This window comes from Zingiber officinale, chromosome 8B (assembly GCF_018446385.1).
Source record: "Zingiber officinale cultivar Zhangliang chromosome 8B, Zo_v1.1, whole genome shotgun sequence".
NCBI lineage: Eukaryota > Viridiplantae > Streptophyta > Magnoliopsida > Zingiberales > Zingiberaceae > Zingiber > Zingiber officinale.
The window spans coordinates 48,058,158-48,085,406 of NC_056001.1; the positions used below are offsets into that span (position 1 = coordinate 48,058,158).

A 27,249-nucleotide genomic window follows, 5' to 3' on the forward strand; every position below is an offset into this window, starting at 1 on the left:
GACAATGACATTCGTGTTGACATGACACCTAATCTCAATTGAAACATTTATTTATATCACAATTCATCTTTATTGATCTAAGTCTATAACGTAGATACCAACTCAACTCGAACTCCATCTTCATGGTCTCACCTGTACTTGTGATTGCCCCCAATTGACAACATAGGTGTTGCATGTTAGGTTGGTTTGTATAAATATATAATGAATCTCAAGTTGATTTAATAAACATGGATCGTCTTTTTCTATTATGATTTCTGAACTTTAGAGTTAAATCCAACTAAGAATTTGATTGACTAATTAGGTTTAAATAACATGTTAAGATCGGGTCATGTCCAAACTACGCCAGCTGCCATTCCTTCTTTGAGTTGGACTGGCAGGTACCCATCATACTACACATATCCCAAATCAATTAATCACTCATTAACAGCCTGTGATAATTATTAAATCTATTCAATTTGGATTGCGATGCACCCAATTATTTATTATTGGTAATTCAAAGTATTCCATTCTTACGTCTAATTATGGAAGTGACCATCATATCAAATTTTTTCATCATCTTCTAGAGTAAATTAAGAAATAGAAATGGATCCTAACGAATGACTCAATATCATACGTTTTGCATAAGATTTAAATCCTCATTGTCTAAAAACTTCGTCCTATTTTTTATCATCACACCATAATTGAGGCATTCCATTCAGCACATCCAATTGGAATTCAAATTTCTCCATGGTCAAACATAAAAAAAAAACTCTCTCTTCTAATTATTATTATTAAAATCTTTTTTTATTTCTACTTCACTATTACAAATAACTACAACATACATCATCCTACAACAAAATAAATTATTTTAATTTTAATTTATTAAAAATATTATAGATAGAACTTTGTTTATATTAATTTTTTTACTAACTTAATAAAATTATTTTTAACATGATCAAAATCATTTTAAAATTATTATAATAGCTTATTTAATAATTATTACATGTTACAATTATTGAAGTATTCAATTGTTATCACACACTGTAACAGCAGTTCCTAGTTGTTTTCAACTGTAGCAATATTAAAAATCTACTAAAAGAGTTTAAAATAATTCTGATCGATTTTAATATAAAGATATTTTATATAAAATAATTTACATATAATATCTTTAATTGAATTCTTAAGCAACAATTTATTTTAACAATTTTCTAAACATTAAAATATAAATAATTTTAAAATGGAAATCTACTGTGACATTATTTTATTTGTTTTTTTATTTAACTATCCGATAATCTAAGACCCATTTTAATTTTTGCCTATTATTATTATTATTATTATTATTATTATTATTATTATTATTATTATTATTATTTATATTTTATAATAGAGACTACATTAATTTCTCAACTACTAGCCTTCTCTCTGTCTCCTCCGAGAGCCCAGAAACCCTGTGTCCATCTCTCTCTCCCTCTCGCTCCTTTCGGCTGGTGAATGAGCGCTCTGACGCCTCAAGACTAATGGAACAACTTCCGAGCAATTGCCGTCAACCACCTGCGCTGGGATCCTCCCACCTCTTCGCCGACAACCTCAAGGGGTTCCTCCTCGCCGTCGCATCCAGTGCCTTCATCGGCACCAGCTTCATCGTCAAGAAACAGGGCCTCAAGCGCGCCGGCGCCACCGGCTCCCGAGCCGGTATGTAGCGCTTCTCCCTCTTAGACCTACTCGTTGTCGTGTTGACCTTTTTTTTTTCTTTTATGAATTTCTTAAGCTGTTGGTGGCTACGGATATCTTATGGAACCACTTTGGTGGATCGGAATGGTTACGAGTAAGTCCTTTCTCCTCCCGCTCCTGGATTTTGATTATTTCTTTGATCTTAAAGGGAAAGTTGAAGTTTTGTAGTGATTGTTGGCGAAATTGCCAACTTTGTGGCTTACATTTTTTCTCCGGCTCTTCTTGTAACGCCTCTGGGCGCTTTGAGTATTATTGTGAGGTAAGTCGTGTTGATGAAAGCTTCTTCCGGTACAAGCATTATTAAATGGTCAAAACATGTTTTTTTTTTCTACTGCCGATTGGTCGGTACAGTGCGGTTTTGGCTCATTTCATATTGAAGGAGAAGCTACAGACAATGGGTGTCTTAGGGTGTGTGCTTTGTGTTGTGGGTTCAACTGTCATCGTGCTCCATGCTCCAGAGGAGAAGACACCGACTTCTGTTGAACAGATTTGGGGTTTAGCGACGCAGCCAGGTAGTATCTGGTGGCTCGTTTTAAAGTTAATCCTACTGATTCTTTGGCCTAATGCATTTCCTTTACACAATTAACGATCTTGCTGAATTTATTTATTTCTTCCTGCTTGTTCTTCATTTCCAGCCTTTCTTCTGTACACACTTTCAGCTATTGCTGTATCTCTGGTGCTTATGCTGCACTATTCTCCACGGTTTGGGCAGACAAACATAATGGTGTACTTGGGCATATGCTCTGTAATTGGTTCACTGACGGTAATGATCCTGTTCTTTCGGTAATTTGGACTTCTCTTGATGCTTCTGCATTCGTATCTGTCATATAGAGCATTGCAGGTTATGAGTATTAAGGCCGTAGGAATTGCAATCAAACTCACATTGGAAGGCATCAATCAAGCTGTTTACTTCCAGACATGGGTATTTGCAATGGTGGCCATCTCCTGCATCATAATTCAGTTGAATTACTTGAACAAGGTAAGGTCACCAAGTGAAAATTAGAACTTGGATGCAATTTGAGAATTCTCTTATGTGCTACTTCCAGATTATGTATATGAATATCCCAGTAAAATATTATGGCATCAATTTCCCCAGATAGTCACAGTTAGAACACACCTTTTCCCCTTAATGTATGAAGTACCTTCTTTATTGTAAATACACCTGAAATTATCATTTGTGATATCAAATAAAGATAATGTTGTTCTCCACTCTGTATTTTTGTAAATGTGTCTTCTTTCTTATTTTTCTTTTCCTTAATGACATGTTTATAAGTAAGTCGTGAATTGAGGTATAGTTTAATTTCAGAGATTCATCTTCACTTCTCCCATGGCAATTTGTGGTTAGCTTTTACTTATTTTTCAGTACCGGGTTAACTATACAATTAGCAGGAGTTTCATGTTTGGCATTCCTTTTATTTCCCTTATGCACATTAGTTAGTTTTTAGTATCTAGGTGTAAGATAGCTTCAAGACTAGTTTAGTAATGCCAAAATTCACTACTGTTTTTTGTATTGACCTTTTCGTTATTTTTAATTGAGTAATGTAGATTTTGGGGAAAGGAAATAATATCTTGCTTAGAGCATCCACATCAGCTACCCTATTCAAATATTTTATCCTAAATTTTAGATAGGGTAGCTAAAAAATCTTTGCATCAACTACCCTATATATTCCCTAAATTTAGATTTGATGAATAGTGATTCTCTAAATTTAGGGAATGAAACCTTTACCCTAAAAGTAAAATAATATTTCTTTTTAATCTCTCTCCTTCCACTCATTCTTTTCAATCTCTCTCTTTCCACTCATTCCATAAATATACTAATAAAAAAATAAAAAAGAAAAAATAATAACAAAATTAAAGATAATAGAAATTTTAGGGTAGTTGATATAGTGTATAGTGAAAAATGATTGTCTAAATTTAATAAAATGAGTTATTTACCCTAAATTTTAGATATAGTGATAGAGACACTGATGTGGACGGTCTTATTGTGAAATAATTTACATGGGTATTTGTAATTCATGATAGAACCTTAAATCTAGATGCATTAATGTGGGACAAAACTAATGTTCTAAAAATCAGCCTAGGCGGGGCTGCCTAGGCCTTAGGTGCCAACCAGCCGCACCGAAAACATGCTAGTCGGCCAACCAAGGCAGCCTTGGCGCCTAGGTGGGATGAGGCAGCCCTAAGCACCGACTAATCGGTCGAATCGTTTAGGCATCGCTGAAATAGTACAGGGTTTTCGTGATTTTTTTTTAGTTTGGGCTTTAAATTTAAATCTCAATTAAAAAAATTGACATGCAACCTTTTTTTTTGGTGTGTGTTGGGCTTAAGTTTTATAAATCCTAATCTTTGGTCCAACAAGAAAATCAATTTGTTGGCTTGCCCTGGTAGCTAGCACCAAACTTCATCTTCATCGTACCTGAGCTGGAGAAATCAGAATGAATGAAGAAGCCCACATTTTTAAGAAATCAGAGAGTTAAAGGCCGGAGAAATCGATTTGAAAAAAAAATTATTGTCTGATATTTCCTCAACTAAGTGACTTGGAAACGATTGAATTGAAGGTTGACCAAAGCCTCATCCTTTGGAAACGTCATTTCATTAGACAACCCCAAAGAAGCTCTAGAGTGAAAAAACTTTACGAGGATGATGTTGCATCCGAAGAAGAAGAGGAGGATCACAGTGATGATATTGAATTTGTGTCTAATGAAGACAAGTTGTTGAAAATTATAGAGAAGTAGAATAAATTTGTGATATTTTATTAGTTGTATAATTTTGAACTCATTTTAAATTTGATGTTATTGTGTTGGAGTTATAGAATATGATTTATTATATAATTTATGTTGATACCGTGGAATCTGCCTAGCGGCACCTAGTCCCGGCCTAAGTGGCCTAAGCGCTAAGCGCTAAGCGCTAGGCACTAGGCACTAGGCACTGTTCTGCCACCTAGTAAATTTTAGAACCTTGGACAAAACCTATTGCATCTAATAACTATTAAATTTAATTCCTTCAATACTCTTCTTAAATCTAGAGAATAGACACTATCTATGTCTAAATTGTTATATGAACTGAAAATATAGATTAAGACCTGACCATAATGAAACGATAGTATAATATTCACACACAAGTGAAACAATACATAGAATTAAAGAAAAATGCAACCAAAGATCTCTTCAATTTTAGATTATTGAAGCTTTAGAAATTAGTTGATGTTACATGCGAGCACTGATTCCTTAGGCTTCAAACCAACTAGCACATTGATGAGAGAGAAGATAAAGAGGATGAATATGAAACGGCACTAGGATAAAGGGATCTCAAGAACAAGTCTCTTAAGTTGGCTTCTCCCTAAAGTAGTGCATATAACATGTAATAGTTTGAGAGAGAAGAGGAAAACACTCAAATTCTTAGAGGAAAGATCAATAGCTCAGCTTGACCATTTGCTTGACTTACCAATATAATATCATAATATGACATTTTGTCTGTTCAGGTCCTGATTGGGGATAACAAAGCTTGATCCTTTGCTAGTATAGTGAACGGGAAAGTATGTTCTCTGTTCAAGTCTTCATTAGAGATGGATAACTCTACTCAAATCTCTGCTAAGAGTAGCAGAATGAGAATTAGATGTTTTTCATGTTCATGTCTGCATTGAGGATTGATAGCACATTGTCTCTATTCAAATCTTTACCGGGAAGGATAGAGGATACAACTTTAGAAAACACAGAAAAAGGTTTGAGAAGCATAGAGAGATTAAAATGAAGTAGGAAGTACTATTGGGCAAAAACTAGTAGATGTGGCTAAAATATTGGATGAAGGAACAAGAGATGGGCAAAGAGTTCCTTGTTCAGGTGAGAATCCTAGAAAAAGATTTGAAGGACAACAAATAAAGAAAAAGAAGTGAAGATAATACTACTCAAGAAAATACATGTGGAGATAAGAAAGATCCAAATGAGAGTTTTCTCGGCTACATATGTATAGTGTTGTTGTTGGATATGGAAGACGTAGAAGTCTTTATTAGGGTATGGGAAATTGTCATTCCTAAAACTAAGGAAAAATGGGAATATAATACAGATTTCACCTGTAGAGATGGGAGCTACAATAAACTTGCAGGAAGAAATTGTGGCTAGAGAGGGGTGGATAGAGAGGGTTTTTGTTGGATCGAGATTGTGGCTAGAGAGAGGTGGATAGTCGTTTGCTTTCATTCATCTTTGTGTCTACAATTTGTTAGTACTCAATGGAAAACTAGAGAAAAACAAACACAAAACACGAGACAATACGATATAAGTGTTTCAACAACCCTTGGCTCATACTCCGCGGCTTTTAATCCATCGGTAGATCACTCTCATAATGCTCTTTATATTTTCTCCATCTTGGATAGCTTTTGAAAATAGAGAAACCCTTACAAGTCCTAATCTTACAACAATTGGTTGTTTACTTACCTCAATCGATTGATGGCCTCTAATGAGTCGAGTGAACCTTAATGTAGTTACTACTCTAGCTTGCAATGGCTACTTGGGCTCTTTCTCCTTGTTCTTGAACTAATGAATCCTTTTCCTTGAGCTCTTTCTCCTTTTGTACCAGTGAGGGCTTCTCATGATACTTGATTAACTTGATCCATATTTCATGAGCGTCCTTGTACTCACCTATCTGCACATGCTGTTATGCAAAATGTTAATCAAGAATTCCATTACCCTATCATTTGCCTTGAATTTTCGACCTTAAGGATTCTTCTCTTCTTGTTATTCTGAGCCTCGAATCCTTTCCTCAAAGCAAATCAATCATCGATGTTGACTTTAGTGAAGGTCTCTATTCCCGACTTCCACTGAGGAAAACTTCCTATTCTAAAGGGTGGAGGAACTTGGATATTGTAATCGAAACCATCTCTGAAATTCATTTGAATTCTAATTGAATTCTCTACTTTTATAACACGGTGCCCTTTTGGCAGTTAGTCTAACAGAGCTTCTCAGCTATAATACCACTTGTTGGATTCAAATTGTAGCCAGAGGGGGTGAATAGACATTCATTGTTGTTCGTGTTTGTATCTATAATTTGTTAGTATGTAACAGAAAACAAAGAGAAAAACAAACACAAAACACAAGAGAATACAATATACATGGTTTGGTAGTCTTTGGCTCCTACTCCACTTCCTATGATCCGTTGGTAGATCACTCCCCAAGTGCCCTCTATCTTTTGACTTTTCGGAGGTGGATAAATGTTTTACAACAATACAAGAGTTGAAGATCAATTACAACATGGTAGTGGTTTTCTAAAAGAATGTTATGAACCCACACTGGCTAAATTGCTTGGTTAACTATGCTACTTTTAATGTGTTGAAGATCAGTTGATTGAGCAGGAACTTATGGGTTAAAAAATTGCATGGTAGGATGGAATACATGGGCAGCATAAGTGGAATAGATCTAAAAGACTAATTCAGGATCCAAAATGGTTGAGTGAACTGTTGACATTATTTTCTTGACCTTATTACTTATCATCTTCTGATTGTACTTTGGATGATGCTTTTTGATATTCGTTCCTGAGAATGTTTTTGTTAGTTTGGTTCCCGGCTTCAATTCAATATCTATCTTTAAATTAGCTAATTGCAATTTTCCCTTATCTTTTTTCAGAACCAACAAAGTGTCTACTCATACTAATTCGCTATAATTTTGTTCTCTCCAGGCATTAGATACTTTCAATACTGCAGTTGTTTCTCCAGTCTATTATGCCATGTTCACAATTCTTACTATTTTAGCAAGTGCAATTATGTTCAAGGTACTGAAATATGGAAATGAGTTTTGTGGTTACCTTAAACTAGTATTCATTCTTTATTTTATATTTATTGCTTACTCTTTCACATAAGTGCAGGATTGGTCTGGGCAAAGTGCAAGTGATATTGCATCAGAGATTTGTGGGCTTATTACAGTAATTTCTGGAACTACTGTATTGCATTCTACAAGAGAGCCTGAACCTCCTTCCTCTTCAGGTAAAATTTAAGTCAAATACGGTATACATCAATGTATTACAGTTAACTTCTGACTGACTAATTCTAGGATTTATTTACTATCAATGGTGTCTTTCATCCCTTATTGATTGATATTCATATCATTCTGGATACACTATGTTGGTTCAAACTGGAATTAATTTAACCATCACAAATGACATCGTTCTTGAACCAATAATGTTATCACATGGTTCTTGAACCAATAATGTTATCATGTTAATGCAACTTCATTCTATTAAATCTTCCCTGTACACTCATCTACTTACATTATATTCACTTTCCGCAATCATAAGAATAATTCATTTGTGGTAGACCAATCGCAATCTAGAGACAACTTTGAATAAAAAGAAAAGGAGATCATTCTTATTTAAAATCATGTACGTCTGATGAAGTTGTGGTTCTACTCTAAAACTAATGGTATTATAAGATTGTCGATACCATGGATAAATAGCAATTCAATTCTACTTCTAGAGTATCACATCCTTTATCCAGCTACTTTGGGACTCCTTTCTCAGTTTCAATCCTGAATTTTGTACCGTTTATTTATTAGCATCTTGCCTCATTTCCTCTACAATCGGTTGTGAATCTTTATGTTATTTCGCTATCAAATTGTTGTCATGCATCTGCAGATCTATACACACCTTTCTCTCCCAAAATATATTGTCACATTCAAGGAAATGGTGAGATGGGAAAGCTGAAAGAAGATGATTTGTTGTCTGAGGAGTTTGTTGCAGTGGTTCGACAGGATCATTTCACTTAATTCATCGGCATGGCTCACTGCTCTCATTCTACAGCTCATTCGCTGCATGGAAGACCTGCAGAGTTCTAGCCCAGCCATGTCAAACTAAAATAGACAATTGATGTCTTCTTTGGGGGTGCTTATGGTCTCTAGTTACTGGTTTCCATTTACATTTCAAATAGCCCCTTCCATTTTTGATATATTAGCTTCACGAGAGCGACGATTTTTAGTATCTTGCTGCTGAGTGAGTTGTGGTCGTTTTTTCTTCTTCTAAGAGTAAGATCTTTAGGTCTAAAGTGTTATTCATCTCTATATCTTTATTTTAGCAAGTACTTGCAAGTCTTGTGATGTAATTTGCTGTATAGTCATTCTTTCACTGGAAAGGCAAGTCTTTAGTTCAAGAACTTGCTTGATTCGCTGCATTAAGGAGAAGTTAGCATTATGAGCTTGTAAGTTTGTTTTATTTTCAAAGATGCTACAGTTAATGTTAAGAGCTGATTTCATTTAGTAGGATAAAAGGCTGATTGTTATTGTTGTCGTCATAGTTAATGCTTAGGTTTTAAGTAGAAAATTATAAGAATAAGTTTTGATAGTATCGATTATTTGACTACTTCCATATTAGATTATATAGATCTGTATCATTATTTGTGTTTGGAACATAAAATAGTTCACTATACTAGATTTAACCATAAATGTCTAAGAAGAGGGATTCCTTGACTAAGCTGAATATAGTTCAGACAAATCGAGTTCGCCTTGGAATGAGTTGACTTCAACCCAACTCATACCCCAATTTAGCATACTCTCCTCGGACCTTATTTTCTCTCATCATGTTCTTGAGCAAAGCCCAAGCTAAATTCTAAAAGCTACTAAACTTTTATAATCGATTGTGAATTTCACTACAACAGATTTAACACTAGGTGAAGAAAAAAGTGTTAGGTACCAAGACAAGACAAGAAGCGAAGAAAAGAGGACGACGGCAAGTTAACTAATTTGTTCGCGAAAAGGATGCAAAAAAAGATCACCTGGCGAAGGGGAAAAGAGTGTACAATCGATTTCTCTGTTTTAGATGAAGTTGAGTCTCCAACTTTGAGGTTTCAAGGCATTCTGTAGTTGATGACAAAGATCAATTATGATGACAATAAGAATGACTGAAAAAATGTTTACAAAATTAGAGAAAGAGAATTTACCAAAATTAGGGACTGGGCTAATGGAGAAGTTTAAAAAGGAACTATAGCTATGATGACAAGGAATTGGTGCTCAACCATCAGTGCCACAAACCATGCAACAGATATGACTTCATTCAACTATTGATGATTGCAATAACATCATTTAAGAATAACAATGCAAACATAAATCCATCGGAATCTTAGCAATATGACTTATGATCAACCATCCTTGTATGCAATAGAGAAATTGATAAACAGGTATTCCCTAGTTTTTAATCAAGTTTTCATAGTATGCACTAATACTCCTCATTGTATGCCACTTTGCCACTAATACTCCTCTAGTGCATTGCACAAAACATTCTCCATTTCATTTGTACTTTCAAAATCTAATATTCCTTTACAATCGCCCATGGTCAAAATTGATCATGGTTTATATTTTAACGTTTGATCAATATCATTGAATGTGTTTTGGTAGAATGCAAGACTTAATCCTATGGTCATAAATTTGAGTCTCGTGCTGTGCAAAGTGGATCAATTCTGAAAAAAAAAAGTTAAAATCTGTCGTCTTGATGGCCCCTCACAACTAAGAGCAAGTGGATCAAGATTAAGGTCGAGGTTCAATAAATATCCAACACATGAAAAGTCCAAGTAAATTAAGATTGGTCGATACTTGACAGATGAAAAGTCTAAATAAATCAATGTTAATCAAACACTTGGCAAATGAAAAATCCAAATGAATTAGGGTTGATCAAATATTTAGTAGATAGGAGGTCTAAATGAGTCGAGGTGCGGGAATAAAGTGCTGATAAGTTGTGAGGTTGACTCTACTAGGCACACAAGGAAGTTCTGAAGACCGTCTCTTGGCACTATACAAATCCAGCCTAGATGAGGTTAAAATCAAAGTTCCAATCAACTAGTAAAGGGGTATCAATTAATTGATAAACCAAAACCACAAAGTTGTGGTTTGATGAATTCGAAGTTTAATCAGTCGATTATTGATGGCCTAGCAGTTGACTGATAAAGCAGTCGACTTGGCCCAAAGTTCGAATGAACATAATAGTTCTATTTGGTTCTCAATGAAGATTAATCGATTAGTCAATCGACTAGTGAAGAGTAGTTGATTGGTGCCTAATCGGAATGTGTCATTGGAAACAAGCTGTAGAAAACGACTAGATTCTAATGTAATACAGTGGAGAAGTCGACTAAAGTTGTTTCAGCAATTGATTGTTGAACGTCATCTAGACGAGCATAATGAAATGTTTTGTGAAGGATTCGATGGTAGTGTTCTTGAAGGTTCTTTAGACAAGTGTTGTTGCATCCTAAGTTCTTCCTTGAGAGAAAAGAAAGCACACATCAGAAAGCTCCTGTGGCACTATTCAGAAATATAGGTCAAACCTAACTAAAACCATTTTTCAAATACATCAAAATCAAATAAGTAAATGGGCACGAAAAAAAAATTCAAAGCTCCCCCAACACAAGCTCTCGTTCAATGTGTTTGGGAGTAAGTTATTGTTGAGATTTTTGATTGGGAGAGAGGTTTATGTTTATGTAATTAGTCTCAAGATTGATCATGATATCAATATGTTTGATTGTTGAACAATGTGTAAAATTGACCATGGAAGAACCAGCCGATACAGGTTTCTTCATGCAGACCAATTTTATGTAATTAGCCCATAAAATTGACCAGAATAAGCAGATCCAGAATTGGATGTGGAACTAGTAGACCAAGAGGAACAAGCAAAAATGTGTGAAGAAGATAATTGCCACGATAATCTGCTTGATGTTATGGGCTAGGCTGCCAAATGGATGGTTGAGTGAAATTCCTTGTAAACTCCACCCAAAAGCTACAAATATGATGACAGTATCAGAGCAAAAGCTACACACTCAAGGTAGGGACAGTTCCAATCCCATAGGTGCTGGAGATTTGTCTCAGGCTGCAATCACAATTGCTCCAGCTTGATTTCTGAAAGCAAAGACTATAGGCTAGTAGGTTCAAGCTAACCTTAACAAACACAAGCTTTGTAACACCAGATTCAAAAGAAGGCAAACTGTCATCATCTGGAATATAATGATGTAGATGTTTATACAATTCCCCACTAAAGCAATCTTGATTACCTTAGAGATCACAGCGTTAATTTTCAAAGCAGAAAACATTATGGATTCAGTCATTGAATCTCGACTGCAATAATAAAAGTAATTTACTCTTGATAATGCAAATCAAGGTGGCTCTTGCATTTCCTTCTCTGTGCACAAACACTACCGTGGATGCAATCCAATTGCATATGGTAACTGTCTATTGGCAATCCGCGATCAAGATGCTTAGTAGTGTGAAGGGCCATGATGCCCTTATGAATCCTTGGACGAGGTCATACTCATGGTACTTTATGGTTTTCTAATATTGTCCACTTGATCAATCACATCAAGTGCTTTTGTCCAGTCAGTAGCAAAGCCAATGACAGGGAGCATTGAGGGTCTTCTCGGCATGAAAAAATCTTTCTTGTCAGAACTAGTTGGTGAATGGCTGTTGCTCTTGCTCAACCTGTTGTTCTTGCCTGCTTTCTTCTTTGCTGTGTCGAACTCCTGACTCTTACTAATACCTGGAGTAATTTTTCTTAAGTTTACATAATGGAGCATTTCTTGGTCTTCTCGCGAAAGTGTGGAAGATGGGATGCTCAGTTTCAAGGAAGGTGATACTACAGTTAAACCCCTTTGAGTGGGAGAACAAACTGGAGATTTGATGGGTGACCTGGTACCTCCAATGCCAGACTTTGAGTGGCAGACAAGATGTTGGAGCCATACCACTAAGTCAAGTATGTATCCTTCAGTCTTCTCTTTGTCTGCATGGTGGAGTGTCTTGATCCGAAGCAAGTCTGACTGACCACCTGCCTTATGGTTTATCTCAGACCTGAGAGTAGAAATGAAACTAAGTTATTTATGTTGAAGCGACTAGAATGATAGGAGGTCCTGAGATCAATTCAAATACAGTTTTCTTACCCAATATTTGCCCACTCTCCAACCCAACCGAAACCATGGTGAGCCCTGAACAAGTTGCATCAGTCACAAACATAAGCACAATTTTGTTTGCATGTTCAGAGACACAGATTAAGATGAGTACTGCAGAGGAAGATAAATTACTTGGTCGTGTTATTGGCCATCGGAACAAGCCAACGTAGTGTTTTTTCCATCTCTTCTTTGATTTGAGGAATAGTTAGCTGCAAAATTTTAAGAAAATTAATAGCACCTAGCGATTTAAAAGTGTATGATAAAGATGAGAAAATCTTTAGCTATGAAGAATTGCAGATTTTAGTGATGACATACCTCTTCCTTGATTTGTAAAGACAGCAATCTAGAACGAAATGCATTTTTAATTGTCAGGGGCAGTCCTTGGTATAACGAATCCCTCATATTTGGAGGCACGGAACTTGAACGAGAAACCTATTTACAACTAACAATTAGCAGATACAATGGTCACCCAAACAGATCAGAATATGTTGCATTCACATGCATCAGCATCTATTGAAGGTTTCTTCCCGAAACATGAATGCTTATGGCTTGTTTAATTGGATGGATGGGAGGAAGGGGTAAGAAAGGTACACAAAATGAACATCAGCATTATATTTTTCATCTGCAAGCTTTGTTCCTTTCCTCACTCACCATCTTGACTCCCCACGAGTGCCACAGAGTATTTTTCATTAAACTCCAAGTGAGATACATTCGTATACCAAAATAAGTTTACACAGAACAGCAAAATAAAGGTCTAAGAAATTTTATATTTGGGAAATTTTATAGAAAACATGCTGCATCTTACCATGATCTTACAATATTGCTAACTACATGAGAATCCATAAGGGAAGTACGTAAATCTAGAACAAAGTTCCCAGTGCATAAAATGCACATTGAGGTTTGAACTTTTTTGCTTTTCCATTACTTTTGGACTCAGGTAAGGGATGAATCTGTAGAACATAGTTGCCCGAGTCAAAAAAGCAATTGGAAAAGCAACAGTTCAAAACCTCAAAATACATTTTCTGTACTGGGAACTTGATAGTACAATCAGGTAAGCAAGGAAATATATGTTAACAAACATACCAATCTACCAGTAAAATTAATTTGGAGTCTGGTAACTTTTCACTCTGAAACCTAAAGCATGACAAGACAGTATAGAGAATGGCCAGAGTAACTTAGATCTTAGATATCAAGTTCCATTGCTCAAACCAGCTTTCTGTTATATTTAAAAATCATGTTTGACTCGCATTTTTCTTGAAATTTTTAGACCAATTAATTTGCTTGCTTAATAGTATCTGGGAATCTGTCCTTGGCAGAATCTCCAAGAAATATTTTCTGAAATGAAATTCACTTAGACTGCATTATAGGCTATTTGCTTAGCATGGTAGCGCATCACTAATGCTGGATTTAATTTGATGGAAAATTGAGAGAGAGAGAGCTTACAAAATCACACATGGAGTTTCATTGCTTATATATTTTTGTGTCACTTTCCTCGCTCCTCTCCCTCCCTATCCTATTTTTTCATCCAAGTAAACCACCCTAAATGCCAGATGCAACTAGAGTTGGTGGATGGAATAATGGACAGCATGCATTGTGTTGGCAACATGCATTGTGCTGGCAATATTCAAATCTCAAAACAAAATGCAGATATGTCAACAAAACGCATAAAGATTTGAGACAGTTTATTGATTTTACATAGAAAAATAATAAACTTTTCTGAAGAGAAGTACTATGCAGAGATGTATTTTGATGGATAAAGAATATAAGCATGTACGTGTGCAAGGAAAGAACACCCTCACATTACATTATTCACATGCATCTCATTACTCACAAGGGTGTCTATCTGGGTGATGATATTTGCATAATGCAGTGCAAGGCCAGCAGGTCCCAGTCTTTGACTGCCAATCACCTCTGCTGTTTTTTCATCATCATTTTGAAATTTATAATTTTCATCTAGAAGGATAAATAAGTAACATTAGTATATAGAAGATGCCACAAATGAACTAAAGGATCATTGTCGTAACTTTATTTGGTAATAGAAAGCAAAACAGTAGAGTTACTTGAGCTTACAATACAAATCAGGAATGTGCAACAAAAACAACTCAAACTTAACCCTTATGCATAATTAGGAAAAACATGCTAACTAAAAGATTCTTCAATATATAAAGTCCAGCCATTCAACTTGAGTTTGCACCAATAGTAAAATCCTTTAAATTTAACAGATGAAGAAAAGTTAGGTTTAACCATGAAAATTATTTCAAACCACCTTTTCATCTACATGTAATCTTCTAAATCAAGTTAGAAGATGATTATGACAACACCCAAGAAATATTTGCTGGGCAAACGATGCTCGCAAGTGGTTGGCTTTGACTTTGGCAAAGGATTTAAATTAAGTTTGAGCTATGTTACTAATATGTGCATCACATGTGCAGGAATTTAGAATAGTGCAAGGTTCAAAATCTTAAACCATGCTGAAGTTTCAGTCTTTAATTGGAATGATATTGTTTAGGTATCGTGCCAACATTTCAATGCAGTGTCGGTTGGGAGGTTGAAGGGCGAAGGAGACATTGTCTATGTCAAGTGGTATCAAGTTTCGATAATTTATTAACACGATACATTTTGACTGTTTGCTTGACATGATATGAGATTTCAAACCATGGAATAGTGTACATGGAGCTCACGGAGATCAATGACTTGATGCGGTCATATTGGTTTGTACATGATGGCTGAGAGGCTTGAAATGAGTGTTTGAGTTTTGGAGGAGCTTAAAGGACACTCTAGTGCAAGCATTGAGTTGTTGTGAATACAATCTTAGAGATAATAGGTTTTGATGGCTTAGAGGCCTAAACAAGGTGGGCTCGTAGGCATAGAGCAATCTCAAAGAGCTTAGTGCATCTGATAAAATAGAGGATTGAGGCCTTTAGGTGAGGAGGATTGACTAAATTAAAGACTTGGAGACATGTAAGGAGGCAATTGGTAATGGTCAGTTGCATGCATGTACAAGAAAGGGTGAAGGTCTGACCCTTTGACAAGGGGAAGCTTGAAAAGTTGCACCTTGATATTCAAGAGGTATAGATCAAAAAATCAGATTAGCAATTGGTAATCATCAGTTGCATGCATGCACAAGAAAAGGATGAATGTCTGACAGCACAAGGGGAAGCCTGAAAAGTTGGGTGACGCCTACATCGCTGAAGCTTCTCACTCAATTTTCAGATTGAGATTTTTCAACTATCCTTATTTATTTTATTCATTTTCCAAGGTTATTGGGTAGAATTACTAGTTTCCAAGGACCAAACTGGAATCATCCAGCAATCAGACAGATAAGTGAATTTTTCTCCGACTGGTTTTCAGCTGGGCTATTTTCTAGTAATTTCTGTTGACATAATGAAGTACTGATGAACTGCAATATAATATCCAAAACCCACAGCAATACAATAAATAGAATGTAAAGACATACCAGAAGGTGCCTTTTGATTTGGACAGTACTTATTGACTAAGAAAATTTTAGTAGATAACATCACATATGGAATCTCACTTACCAGTCACGCCACCACAGTTTGACCCACTGTACCAATGTCAGTTCACGAAATAGTCAACATTATGCCACACCTCATGTATAGCTAACTTGCTTCATGTTACCTTACAAGATGGAAAATTGGCAAAGCAAACTGAAATAGGATTAGAACTAGTGTGTTGTTAGTTGCCTGCCTATTGAGTGCAATCACTCGTTGCAGGTTTAATTGCCTAAAGCATGCCTTTTTTATATCTTTAGATACTTACAAGACAATATGTTATTTGGACTCCCGTACAACTGTGACACGGGTATAGGTGAAGGTGTCAAATAGCATAACCAAGTGGGAAAATCAGGTCAAAGGGATCTAGGTGTACAACTCAACATACCATTACCGAGATCATACCATGATGACATGGGTAGGGGGTAACCAATAACTTCAAGCAATAGATGGTAGACTAGCAAGTCCATCTCTTATGTGTTACTTCTCTACCTACCTAACTCTCTATCATCTAGGACTTGACCTCCAAACTGAGCACAAACCAGATCATTAGCGTGCAGCTCAAGACTTCATTTCTGTTAATTACTTTTCTCACAGATTAAGAATGGTTCTTTTAATTGACTGTGGCAGGCTATGGCTGCCAATTTCCACCATTGGTTGTCTGTGAGACAGATATATTGTCTGATACTGCTTCAGGACCAAAACAACTCAAATTAGTTAACAAAACAAGAAGTTATGTTTAGCAAACAAACATGTAAATCAGCATTAATTCTAAATCACAATTAAAGAGAATTAACAAACTAATATGAGTTTAGATTTAGGAAAAGTCATTTTAGCACCTGTACCAAAGGAATCATGTATCTGCACATATAAGAAGTGGACAATATCTACAAGCTTCTCCAGGACCTAAAAAAAAAGAACAATATCAGAAACCATGATGGAGGAAGAAAAATCAAGTAGACACGTCATATAGTCAGCTGATACAATACCAACGAGCATTTTTATTGGCCTGATGATAATATCTAAGGTAAACTTCAAAATATGCATAATACCTCATCCAAGTTTTTGGACCATAGTGATTTTTTCTTCAACAACTTTACATGCTTGCTTTGGCTCTTCAATTCTTGCTTTAATATTTGGAGATTATCACCTATATATCAATTAAATAATTGCACACATTATGGAGTTTATTGATGTTATATAGGAAAAATATCAACAATGAAGCCATATATATAAGAAAGCAAAGACCTTGTCCTGGTTCATAGCCATTTGTGGGCCAAATCACCATAAAGGCAACTCAAAGTACAACATATTTTTTAATGAAAAAGAGAATATTTTCATATGGAAATAATGTCCCTCTAACTAGGCAAGATTTAGTAGTGCTTTGGTGTTAGGCATATAGTTACCAGATCAAACCGAACATTGATTTGGTTAAGTTCCAGGTCACTCATTTACAACTTGAAGAACATGTCAACTCACACATTAACCCAGCTAAGCACATTGGTTAATTATAGATTTAAATAATGCATGAGAAAATTAACATACATTTTTGTATCCTTTGTTTAACGAGTCATCTGATGGTTTGTATCAGTGCTGATGAATCAATACCCCAAGTGGTTTGGATTTGCAGTTTGACCAGTCAACTAGTAAATGATGACCAATCGATTGGTAAATAGGGACGGGTCGACTGGTGGTCTAAATACTCCAAGTTGAGTCTAATTGGAGTATTATGATTGGATCAATCGACTGGTGGATAAGGATTAGTCGACTATTAGTTTAAACTTTATCAAATTGAATAAAAGGTTTTCTAGTCATCTGGCTCAATCGATTGTGGTTCTTTCTAAATGAGTAGAATGTTTTCCAATCAATTGAGTTCTATTGGAAGAGCATAATAATAGAATGTCTTGGAGTCGATTGGAATCGATAATTGATTAGTCAATTATTAAAGAGTCCAGACGTTGATGCCACAGTGTAATTCAAACGCAACAAAAGATAGAAGTTCCAACAGCGTGATTCCAATAAGAACCAAAGGATTTATCGACTGATGGATGATGATCAATCGATTAATGGTCACCAAATCAGCAAAATGAGAAATTTGGAATGAAGTCTATAAAAGGGGCTACAGGGGTTGCGAGAAGAAAAGTACTTTGTACAAGCAACGCCCACATACTACTTCGTTGAAACCTTTATTATTTATACTATTCTTGTAGTTTTCCTTTCCTGTATGTAATTGTTGTTGTAAGCGGTTTCCCCACCTCCAATGCTCAATTGAAGAGGAGAAAATATAGTGGACACTGTGTATAGTAGTGGATGTAGCGATTCTTAGGAATCGTGAACCGTGTAAAGTTTTATTTCATTTTATATTTGTGTTCCCTAGTTCTATTGCACATATACATATATATTTCTAGAACACTAATTGTGCTTGCAAAAAGTGGTATTCACCCTCCTCTACCACACCGGCATTAATCGTAACATATCGAACCGAGAGAAATATCAAAAGATTAGTTGAAAAAGTATATATGTAACAGTTTCTAAACTTACCAAAGCTTTAATATTTCTTGTTAGCATGGCTAGTTTCTCGAGTCTTTATGTTAGCTATCTAAGTTATCCGTGGGTAATTTTAACTTATGGATGCAATAAGCATTAACAACCCAAATACAACTGTCTCAAATAATATAATACTATGAGATTGCAAACATGTTAATTCATGAAGAGCAGAGTTTATTTCAAAAATGTATTAATTGATTTTTCAGACCTTTATCAAAACTCCTTGTACCATGTAAATAATTTGCGAAGAGATTTTCACAAATGATATTTTATTTTAATGTGTTTACAAAAAAGTATCCATGGCTATTAGTTTGGCTCCTTTTAAAATAGTAATTTATTCTTTAAAAATGCTAAACAAAAAATAATAAACTTATAAAATCATAAAAATCCAAATAAATAGTTAAGGAAATTCTAATTTTACATGAGCAAAAATTTAATATTTATATCTCAAAAGATAAATTAAAAAAATACAGTGTTTTAGACAGATATAAAGAAGGAATGCATAGCATGACACTAAGAGGATTGGAACAATGAGGTGAAAGAGAGTACTCTCAAAAGCTCATTCAAAAGGGCATAGGGAGTGTTTTGATAAAAGATATAAGGTATTTTGGTAGATAAACAAAAGTAAGGTGAATATTCGACCTCTGAGATTGTTTGATATTTATCATCATTTAATTCATTCAACAGTTCTGGTTGTTCTGGTCAGTAACAAATGAAAGTGATTCATGAATTACAAGATTAAGTTCTTTCAAACCAGGAATATGTTGAGAAGTGATCAAAGGGAATAGCAGATAGGCATTCCTATTAAGCAAATCATACAGTAACAACAAACAACACAGAAAAGCAACTGACCTTTGTTCATGCCATTTGTGATATCCTCTTCTTGATGTTTTCTCCTGTAATCTTGTTCAAATTTATCCAAGGCATGGAACTCATGGTATAATTCCTGCATAAACATTAGTTGGATAAGAAAGAAAATATTCCAAAAATTGAGTAGATAGACAATTAAAAAAGAACCAAAATCACCCAAAAAAAAAGGGAATGAACAGTTAATAACCTCATGGTACGAATTGAAAACATAAAATTTTAACTAAATTTGGTACAGTCAAGTTGAAAGTTGGATCTTATTCAATGGTCAGTGGCTTACTGCAACTAGGAAAGGTATTTTTTGCAGATATTTTAGGCAAACAACACCAACAAGAAACCATAATTCTGAGTATCTAGGTTTGATTATATGATCTTATCCTCTCATAAAACCCTATCAAGGCTATATCACTAGCACTAATTAGATCCACAATTTATTTCTCTAGCACCTTCTAATATAATTAATTCAACTTGTTTAACTATAAAATCTATTGGATGCTTTAAAATTGTTATATATCATATCTTATCTCGTTTAATTTTCTATAGTCATTTAATTTTTGAATTTTAACTATCAATTAAGATAAACTGAATTTAGCTTTGGTGGTCCAATTAAGGTCTAATTAGGGTTGGTTGGGTCAATTAGATAGGAGTTGCGGTTTGCGTCAAGTAATTTGAACTATTTAGGTTTGGTTATATGATCTTATCCTCTCATAAAACCCTATCAAGGTTATATCACTAGCGATAATTAGATCCTCAAAAAAAAAAATTCCTATAGCACTTTCAAATTGATTCAACTTGTTTACTTGGGTGCTTAAAAATGTTGTATATTGTATCTTATCTTCATTTAATTTTCTAATCGTCATTTATTTTTGAATTTTAACAATCAATTAAACTAAACTCATTTTAACTTTGGTGGTCCAATTGAGATCTAATTAGGGTTGGTTGGGATCATTAAGTAGTTGTTGTGGTTTGGGTCATGTAGATTCAAAGTACTCAATTTGGACTCATTCTAATGGTTAAGGATGAACCGAGGTTGTGTTGAGTTGGGTCACTTTAATTGTCTTTCTTGCTTGGTTTAGTGGAGCCTTTTAAGTTTTGAGTTTCTTTATATTGGTCCCACTTCTCCTCATAACCATAACCAACCATGGCCCCTCTCCTCTTCTTCCTTCTATTCCATGCAAAGTTGTCCAGGTCACATTGCAAAGAGTGTGATTTCAGCCGTCGACAAGCGGAGGCACTTCAGCTTCCTCTAGTGGCCAGAAGATATCCCTCTCCCAATCCCTCTTATCTCATCTCTCACATTCTATTCGTCCCCATGGTGACACACAAGACCTCAATTGTGAACCACACGATCATTGTATTGGTGAATGTCACTGCTTTTCTCCACTCTGCTAGCCTAAGTACACCGTATTTTCTCTTTCTTCATCTCTCAATATATTTTCTTTCTCTACTCATAGTGAGAGCACCTCCTAAAGTCATTGATCGGCAACAATTGGCTATCAAATGATTGATTTATATTTCATTTCATATCTATGATATTACCATTATGGGCTATCATGAAGGTGAGCCTTGGCGCAATAGTAAAGTTGTTGCTTTGTGAGGGTTAAAATCCTAGAAACAGCCTCTTGCAAAAAGTAGAATAAGATTGTGTACAATGGATCCTTCCCCATGGTGAGAGCTTTGTGCACCGGGCTTGCCCTTTTTTTCACCTTTTATGCTTGATATCCTTTTAATTTGATGTTTCATGCTTCTTATATGCTATAACTTAGACTTTAAAATCCATCTTTAATACAATTTTAAAATAGCACAGCATTTACTAAATAGACACATAAGTAAATACCACATGATTGTTCATACCTTAAATGTAAAAATTGCTATATAATGTGTAAACATGAATCGGAATACCACTTAAAAATGAAAAACCTAAAGTGAATAAATGTCTTGAAACAGATATTAAAAAGTGAAAACAATAAGCTTAGTCATATGGTCAAGGCATCTCCCTCCTCCCTAGACATATTGACTCTATGTTTTTCTTGACCTCCAATTTACAGGTGAATATTTAAGGTTTTAATCAGTAGCAACAAGAATAAAGTCTCTCAGAGATACCCAAATGTTCTAAAAATTAAGTTTATCAAATAATGATTTTGCTCATTTACATTTCTAGTAGCATTTTTCTTAATATAATTTTGATTGCAGAAGGAATACTTATTGCATTTTCATTTCTTATGGGGGTTGTTCTTGCTTTCACTTTGAAACTTATTTTGTTATCTTAAAAATGAATAAAATGCATGTTTACTTTATCGTCTTACTATATCTATCTAGCTTATATTGCTCCTTGTTTTTTTTAGTTAGCACCAAGTACCCAGCTTACACCGACTAATCCTGAAGTGACCGGCTCGGCTCCACAGAAGTTTCCCACCCGCTAGCAGGGTGAATTGGGAAGCGCTCGCAGCTGGTAAGCCTTTAGCCTAGCGCTCTTAGGTCAATCGCCATAAAGGGAATTCATCCGTTAATTCGCCGAATCTAGGACTCGATCCTTAGATGCTTCGGAAACTGAGAAGGTGCCCTACGCACCATTGCCCCAGGGGCTCTTTATATTGCTCCTTATTGTCATGGAATGTTTCTATTTAATAAATTGTATTAGCACGGATATTTCCTCTTATTCATGGAAGAGTACCATGGATTATGCTTGAAAATATTTGTACTCTATTATTATCTTCTATCACCTAATTACATTTTGATAAATAGATTTTTTTTTTTCATTTTAGTAATTTCATAAGTTCATCTTAGTATTCTCATTTTTGTTAGACTAACATTTCATGAATTTTTTCCTAACTACCAAGACACTAACCCATAAAATATTACTAGTGCCCTAATCTTACAATGTTTTTCTTTAGCCTAAGAGACAAAAAAAAAACACTAACACAATGACAAGCTCCTCTCCATTTCAACCATCATTCTTTAATCTATACACATAATGATGTAAATATGAATTTAAACAAAGAACAATATGGTTTTTAAAGTATATCCTGATGGTTTTTTGTGCTGGAAGGTCAAATCCAAAAAATTTGTAATAACATGCATGGAGACTAGCTTGATGACTATCGTGTTTAATTTCCTGGAATAAACTAGTTCAGATAAATTGATTCAAGATTGTGAAAAAATAGCAACATGACAAACATGTGAATGGAAATTTCATACAACCATAAACATTTATCATCTCTACCTAAAAAATGCCAATACTTTAATTTGTATATATCATGACAAAAAAACCACCAAACTATGATAATTAAAAAGGAAATAAATATGTACAGAGAAGAATCAATGAGAACAGATACTGACAGCTGTATAATGAGCCAATGTCATTAGTTGCTCCATTGCTCTTTCAGCTACTTCTTTCAGCTGATTTTGGTGGCTTCTTTCTGATGTTAATCTAGTATTAACATGAAATAAACTGTTGAAATCCATAAAACTAAACAGATTAACGGTTAATTATTTATACTGATTATTGGAAAGTTACCTGTCAAAATAGCGCTCCAAGTTATGCCACTGAGGATCTTTACAACAATTTCCAAACCGCACAACCTCATTCGAGAATAGTTTCAGTTCTTCACTGTTGCAATGGCATCCAAAAAAGCATAGTACACTTGATGAATGTTCAAAAACCCTCCAATGGAACAAGATTGCATCAAAATACCAAAATTGGAAAATTCAAGAGTATAAAACCTTTTGTCAGTAGCAGCAATCCTTAACAAGTCACCCATGTCTTTAGATATCAAATACTGTACACCTTCAGATAGAAGCACCACTTCCTTCAAATGCTTTATATTATCCTTGGAAAGTGATTGCATAACATTGTAACCTTTAACTATTGTATTGGCAATTTCAAAAGACAGAATAGATATTTTATTTCCTTTTATTGATGCCCCGGATACAAAACTACCACTGAAGTGCAAACTTGTCATGCTACTCCCAAGAGTATCTAATACTTCCACTGCTTTGCCGAGCCCAACACTACCTGCCTTGCCCAAAACTGAGCTCACTTCAGAAACCTGCTATAATGAAGTAGGAACAATTCATTCCATGAGCATGGTAAATTGTATAAAAGAGATAATTTTCTTAAGACATTTTATTATAGCAATCAAGGCAACAATTGGTAAGTGAACTTAGTTCAGAAAGAGTGGAGAGAGAAAAGTAACAAATTGGATTATAAAAATCGTAAATTAGAACAAAGTGCAATTATGACAAGAAACCAGCAATATAAATAGGGAAGTTTAAAAGAAGGGTATGATTCCATGCACAAAATTTTATTTGATAAAAATAAAGTTGAGCTTCCTATGAATCTATATTTTAGTGTTGGTGCACCGTGAATCTATATTTTCAGTGTTGGTGCACCATGCCCTGAGTAATTGTGTTTGACCAGGATTTATTAATGTGTTGGGCACACATTTTAAGTTAGGTTTTTCAATATTGAGGATTTGTATGCATCAAGTTTACAAGGATTTGACAGGTTGCACATAGATGATTGGCTCAAACGTTTGGTACAAGGTGAACTTGAAACTTCATCTGCAATTCCCACGCTAGTCCCGTGTACCTTACCTTATCATTATTTTCCGTATATCCTTAAATATTTGGGTACTTATAAATAGGTTGTCAATTATATACAAATCGTCACAAAAATGCAACATAGGATCAGATTGAAGCCAGTGTCATCTCCAGTTTGTGCCTCTAAACAATCATGCCCGCTGTAAAATGACAACAATATAAGAGCATGCATGCTCCTAATAAGTGTGCATGATTGCAGCTAGTAACCCACTGCCACTAGCATCAAAATAATGAGCTATCATTCCTTCACTCTATTGAGTCCAATTTCTTTGTTGTATTAGCATGCTCCGATGTTGCACTAAAAAAATGATTTATGTTAGTTCCAGACTTTATACGTATCAATGCTGTCAGTAATGATCATGAAAGGTTATGTTTTAGACCTCGGGACATCTATGGTGTGAATTGATATTTTGCATTACTAGTTTAAACTTTTGTGCAGTCATATAATAATTTACAAATCAATAGCTGGCCATATAGCATGTGATAAGCATCATAAGAAACAGAAAAATTCAATGATGAGCAACTCCTTAACATTCATGACTTGCTTGGAAGGATATTATCTTTTCCTAACCATGTTATAGCTGCAAGTGTAAAACTTGTAGCCTCATCTTCAATTCATAAAGGAAGATTAAATTTAAACGTTTCATCCTCCAATTGACCATGATATTATCTTTAAAAATAATAATTATAAATAAAATATTTTTTAAGAAAAAAGACAGTACAAGGACAATAAACTATTCTCCATCCTAATAGCACTCCTTGTCCTAAACTAGGCACACTAAATTATTATTAGGAGATGAACTTGCCTTGGCAGTCCTTGAGGGTTTGGGCTTAGTTGACCCGAAATTGTATGAAAGAGTCCGAAAGAACTTTGGCTCGCTTTCTGCAATGTTTCCAGCTTCCTGTTCTTGTAACCGTTTCCCCATAGCTTCTCCTCCGGTTGAATTAACCGAATCACAATCCATCTTATCAAAGGATTGATTTGGTCCCTCCTGATCCTTAAGTCCATTGGGATCGAGAGTAGTCTCACTAGGTGACTTATCTACAGCGGATCGTTTTGAGCAAAGTCCGCCCATTGTGCTGGATTTTTAACAATCTCAGTTTTCCTTTGCACTTCCCTTGAAATAAATTCAATGCAAAATTTCCAAGAGAGAGATCTCAAAGAGCGGAAATTCCATGACCCCTCCTGCAAATCCCAAGTAGATCAAGAGTTAAGCCTCGGAAGGACAATCGAGCAGTGAAGAATCTAGAATGAAAGTGACGCCATCTACATTCGGAATCCAAAGCAAAATCTGAGCCCAAGACAATCAAAACTACGTAACAGAATACCGGATTAAGAAAATATAACAATAACAACAATGATAAGAAAAAAGAGGAAAAAAAGAAGAAAGAGAGAACAAAACTGCGCCAGCGATGGACTGCTTGACCAATTACTACAGTTCGACAAATCAATCGTGATTAAAAGAGGGAGAGAGAGAAGGAAAAGGAAAAATTCCCTTCTCGCGGCATAGATATTCCGGTCGATCAAGATCCAACCTTCAAACTTTCAGCGGCATCGATGGGCTGGAAAAGGAGCAGAGCGGGAGAGAAGACTGGCGTGGAGTCGGTGGCATTGCAGGGGCAGCAGGCGAAGTTTGAGAAGCAAGAGGAGCGAGGCGAACCAAAAAAGGAGTGAAGTGGAAATGGTCAAACCCATGGCACCTCCCTAGTCTTCATTCTACTCCTCCCAAGTCTTCTGCTTTGCAGTGGCTTGCCAAGGGACACTTCCTCCTAATTAATTTTATAATTTATTTGACTCCGTCTCTCTCCATTCCTTGGTATAGTATTTATGTGTATATGTATTTATTTACCCATCTCTATCTTCATGGGATCGGTAGGAATTTATTATTATTATTTTTTATTGATCGCGGGAGTTGGTAGAGTAAACATCCTATATTTAGTCATCGTTTAGTCCCCTCGGATGGATCTAATGACTAGCACATGAACTATTATCACCAATAAGATCTGAGGTTCGAATCTCGACAAAATTAAGATAAATACCTTCCTTATGTGCTAGTTACTATTCCAAAAGCTAGTAGTCGTCCGTGATTTACCTCATCCGTGTTAGTTCTGGGACGAATTGATAGGGGCGTTGGGACGAACATATTCATCTTTTTACCACCAATATTTAATCAACGTTTAAAATAATTTTATAATATTTTTTTCCTTTTCGGTTTTTTTTCTTTTGTTGACTTTAAAATATTTTCTTATATCAAGCCAATTGAGACCCAAAGTTATATTTTGATTCTTCCTTAACCCGGATATGCTTAAAATTTCTTTCACGTAGCATGTGTTTGTTGAAAGGTTATAAGCATGCCACTTTCTATTGGAAGAATGACTTTTTCACGAAGTTCTTCACTTTGCCTTGTGTTGAGTTTTTAACCCATTTACACACACACACACACAAATGTTAGCCTACGCATTTTTTTGAGAGCTTAGGTTTAAAATTTAAGATTTAGTTTTTATAATTTAGGTTATAGGGTTTAAGTTAAAGAAATTTAATAAATAAATAAATAAATTACATGGCGTGCTCACAAGATGTGCACCATAAGGGATGTAAGTTAGTGTGTGTATATATATAATAAATGTTACCCTAAGAATCTTACCGCACACTTCGTGCAAACCTCAAATATTTTTTAGATTTGAATTTTTTTTAATTAATAATATAATCCAACCCTTAAACTCTAAAGATAAAATCTCATTAGCATAACTGTTGGTGTAGAAAATACTAAATGATCAAACCTAAGTTTTAATTATGATAAAATGTTCAAAGTTAAGGTCTCTTGTTGTCTAACAAGGTTATCTGAGTTTGTAGGAAAGTCCTAAGTGATCTTAGGCAACAAAAAATCCTAATTGATACTAGACAGGTGGAAAGTTTTGGCTACGGTTAGGCAAGTGGAAAGTCCTAGTTGTGATTAGACAACGAAGTCCTGGTCCGGAGGACTAAGGAAACACTTGGCGGATTAAGGAATTTGGATGAAATCCTAGAGTCGATGACTCTAGATGAAAATCCTAAGGGTCGCGGACACCAGGTGGCAGATTGGACGGGTTGTGGATCGGACGTTCAGCATGAAG

General features: G+C 35.2%; 2 protein-coding genes across 2 annotated transcripts; one reads left to right on the forward strand and one right to left on the reverse strand.

Moving 5' to 3' along the window:
* Positions 1–1,398: 1,398 nt before the first annotated feature.
* LOC122015661 (probable magnesium transporter NIPA6) lies at positions 1,399–8,945 on the forward strand. The gene is made up of 9 exons (XM_042572663.1): positions 1,399–1,671; positions 1,748–1,804; positions 1,879–1,969; positions 2,062–2,222; positions 2,346–2,473; positions 2,552–2,689; positions 7,378–7,470; positions 7,564–7,681; positions 8,329–8,945. The coding sequence occupies exons 1-9, from the start codon at positions 1,497–1,499 to the stop codon at positions 8,457–8,459; spliced, it is 1,092 nt and encodes a 363-aa protein (XP_042428597.1). The 5' UTR covers positions 1,399–1,496; the 3' UTR covers positions 8,460–8,945.
* A 2,691-nt stretch (positions 8,946–11,636) lies between these two features.
* On the reverse strand, positions 11,637–25,905 carry LOC122014518 (protein PSK SIMULATOR 1-like). Its single transcript, XM_042570754.1, has 13 exons — positions 25,672–25,905; positions 24,942–25,321; positions 23,257–23,582; positions 23,051–23,143; positions 22,873–22,963; positions 19,519–19,612; positions 17,172–17,269; positions 16,959–17,025; positions 14,439–14,560; positions 12,923–13,039; positions 12,740–12,816; positions 12,599–12,643; positions 11,637–12,509 (listed from the first exon to the last, which is right to left on the reverse strand). The coding sequence occupies exons 2-13, from the start codon at positions 25,209–25,211 to the stop codon at positions 11,987–11,989; spliced, it is 1,923 nt and encodes a 640-aa protein (XP_042426688.1). The 5' UTR covers positions 25,212–25,321; positions 25,672–25,905; the 3' UTR covers positions 11,637–11,986.
* Positions 25,906–27,249: the final 1,344 nt, after the last annotated feature.

What these genes read in the sequence shown, in the direction of transcription:
- LOC122015661 (XM_042572663.1), top strand. Translation starts at nt 1,497, where the DNA reads ATGGAACAACTTCCGAGCAATTGCCGTCAACCACCTGCGCTGGGATCC. An exon ending in CTGTAATTGGTTCACTGACG is followed by an intron (nt 2,474 to 2,551) that starts GTAATGATCCTG and finishes AGAGCATTGCAG; the next exon opens with GTTATGAGTATTAAGGCCGT. An exon ending in AGTTGAATTACTTGAACAAG is followed by an intron (nt 2,690 to 7,377) that starts GTAAGGTCACCA and finishes TGTTCTCTCCAG; the next exon opens with GCATTAGATACTTTCAATAC.
- LOC122014518 (XM_042570754.1), bottom strand. Translation starts at nt 25,211, where the DNA reads ATGGGCGGACTTTGCTCAAAACGATCCGCTGTAGATAAGTCACCTAGT. An exon ending in GGTCCAAAAACTTGGATGAG is followed by an intron (nt 17,026 to 17,171) that starts GTATTATGCATA and finishes CTTTTTTTTTAG; the next exon opens with GTCCTGGAGAAGCTTGTAGA. An exon ending in TCACCCAGATAGACACCCTT is followed by an intron (nt 13,040 to 14,438) that starts GTGAGTAATGAG and finishes AGTTGTAAATAG; the next exon opens with GTTTCTCGTTCAAGTTCCGT.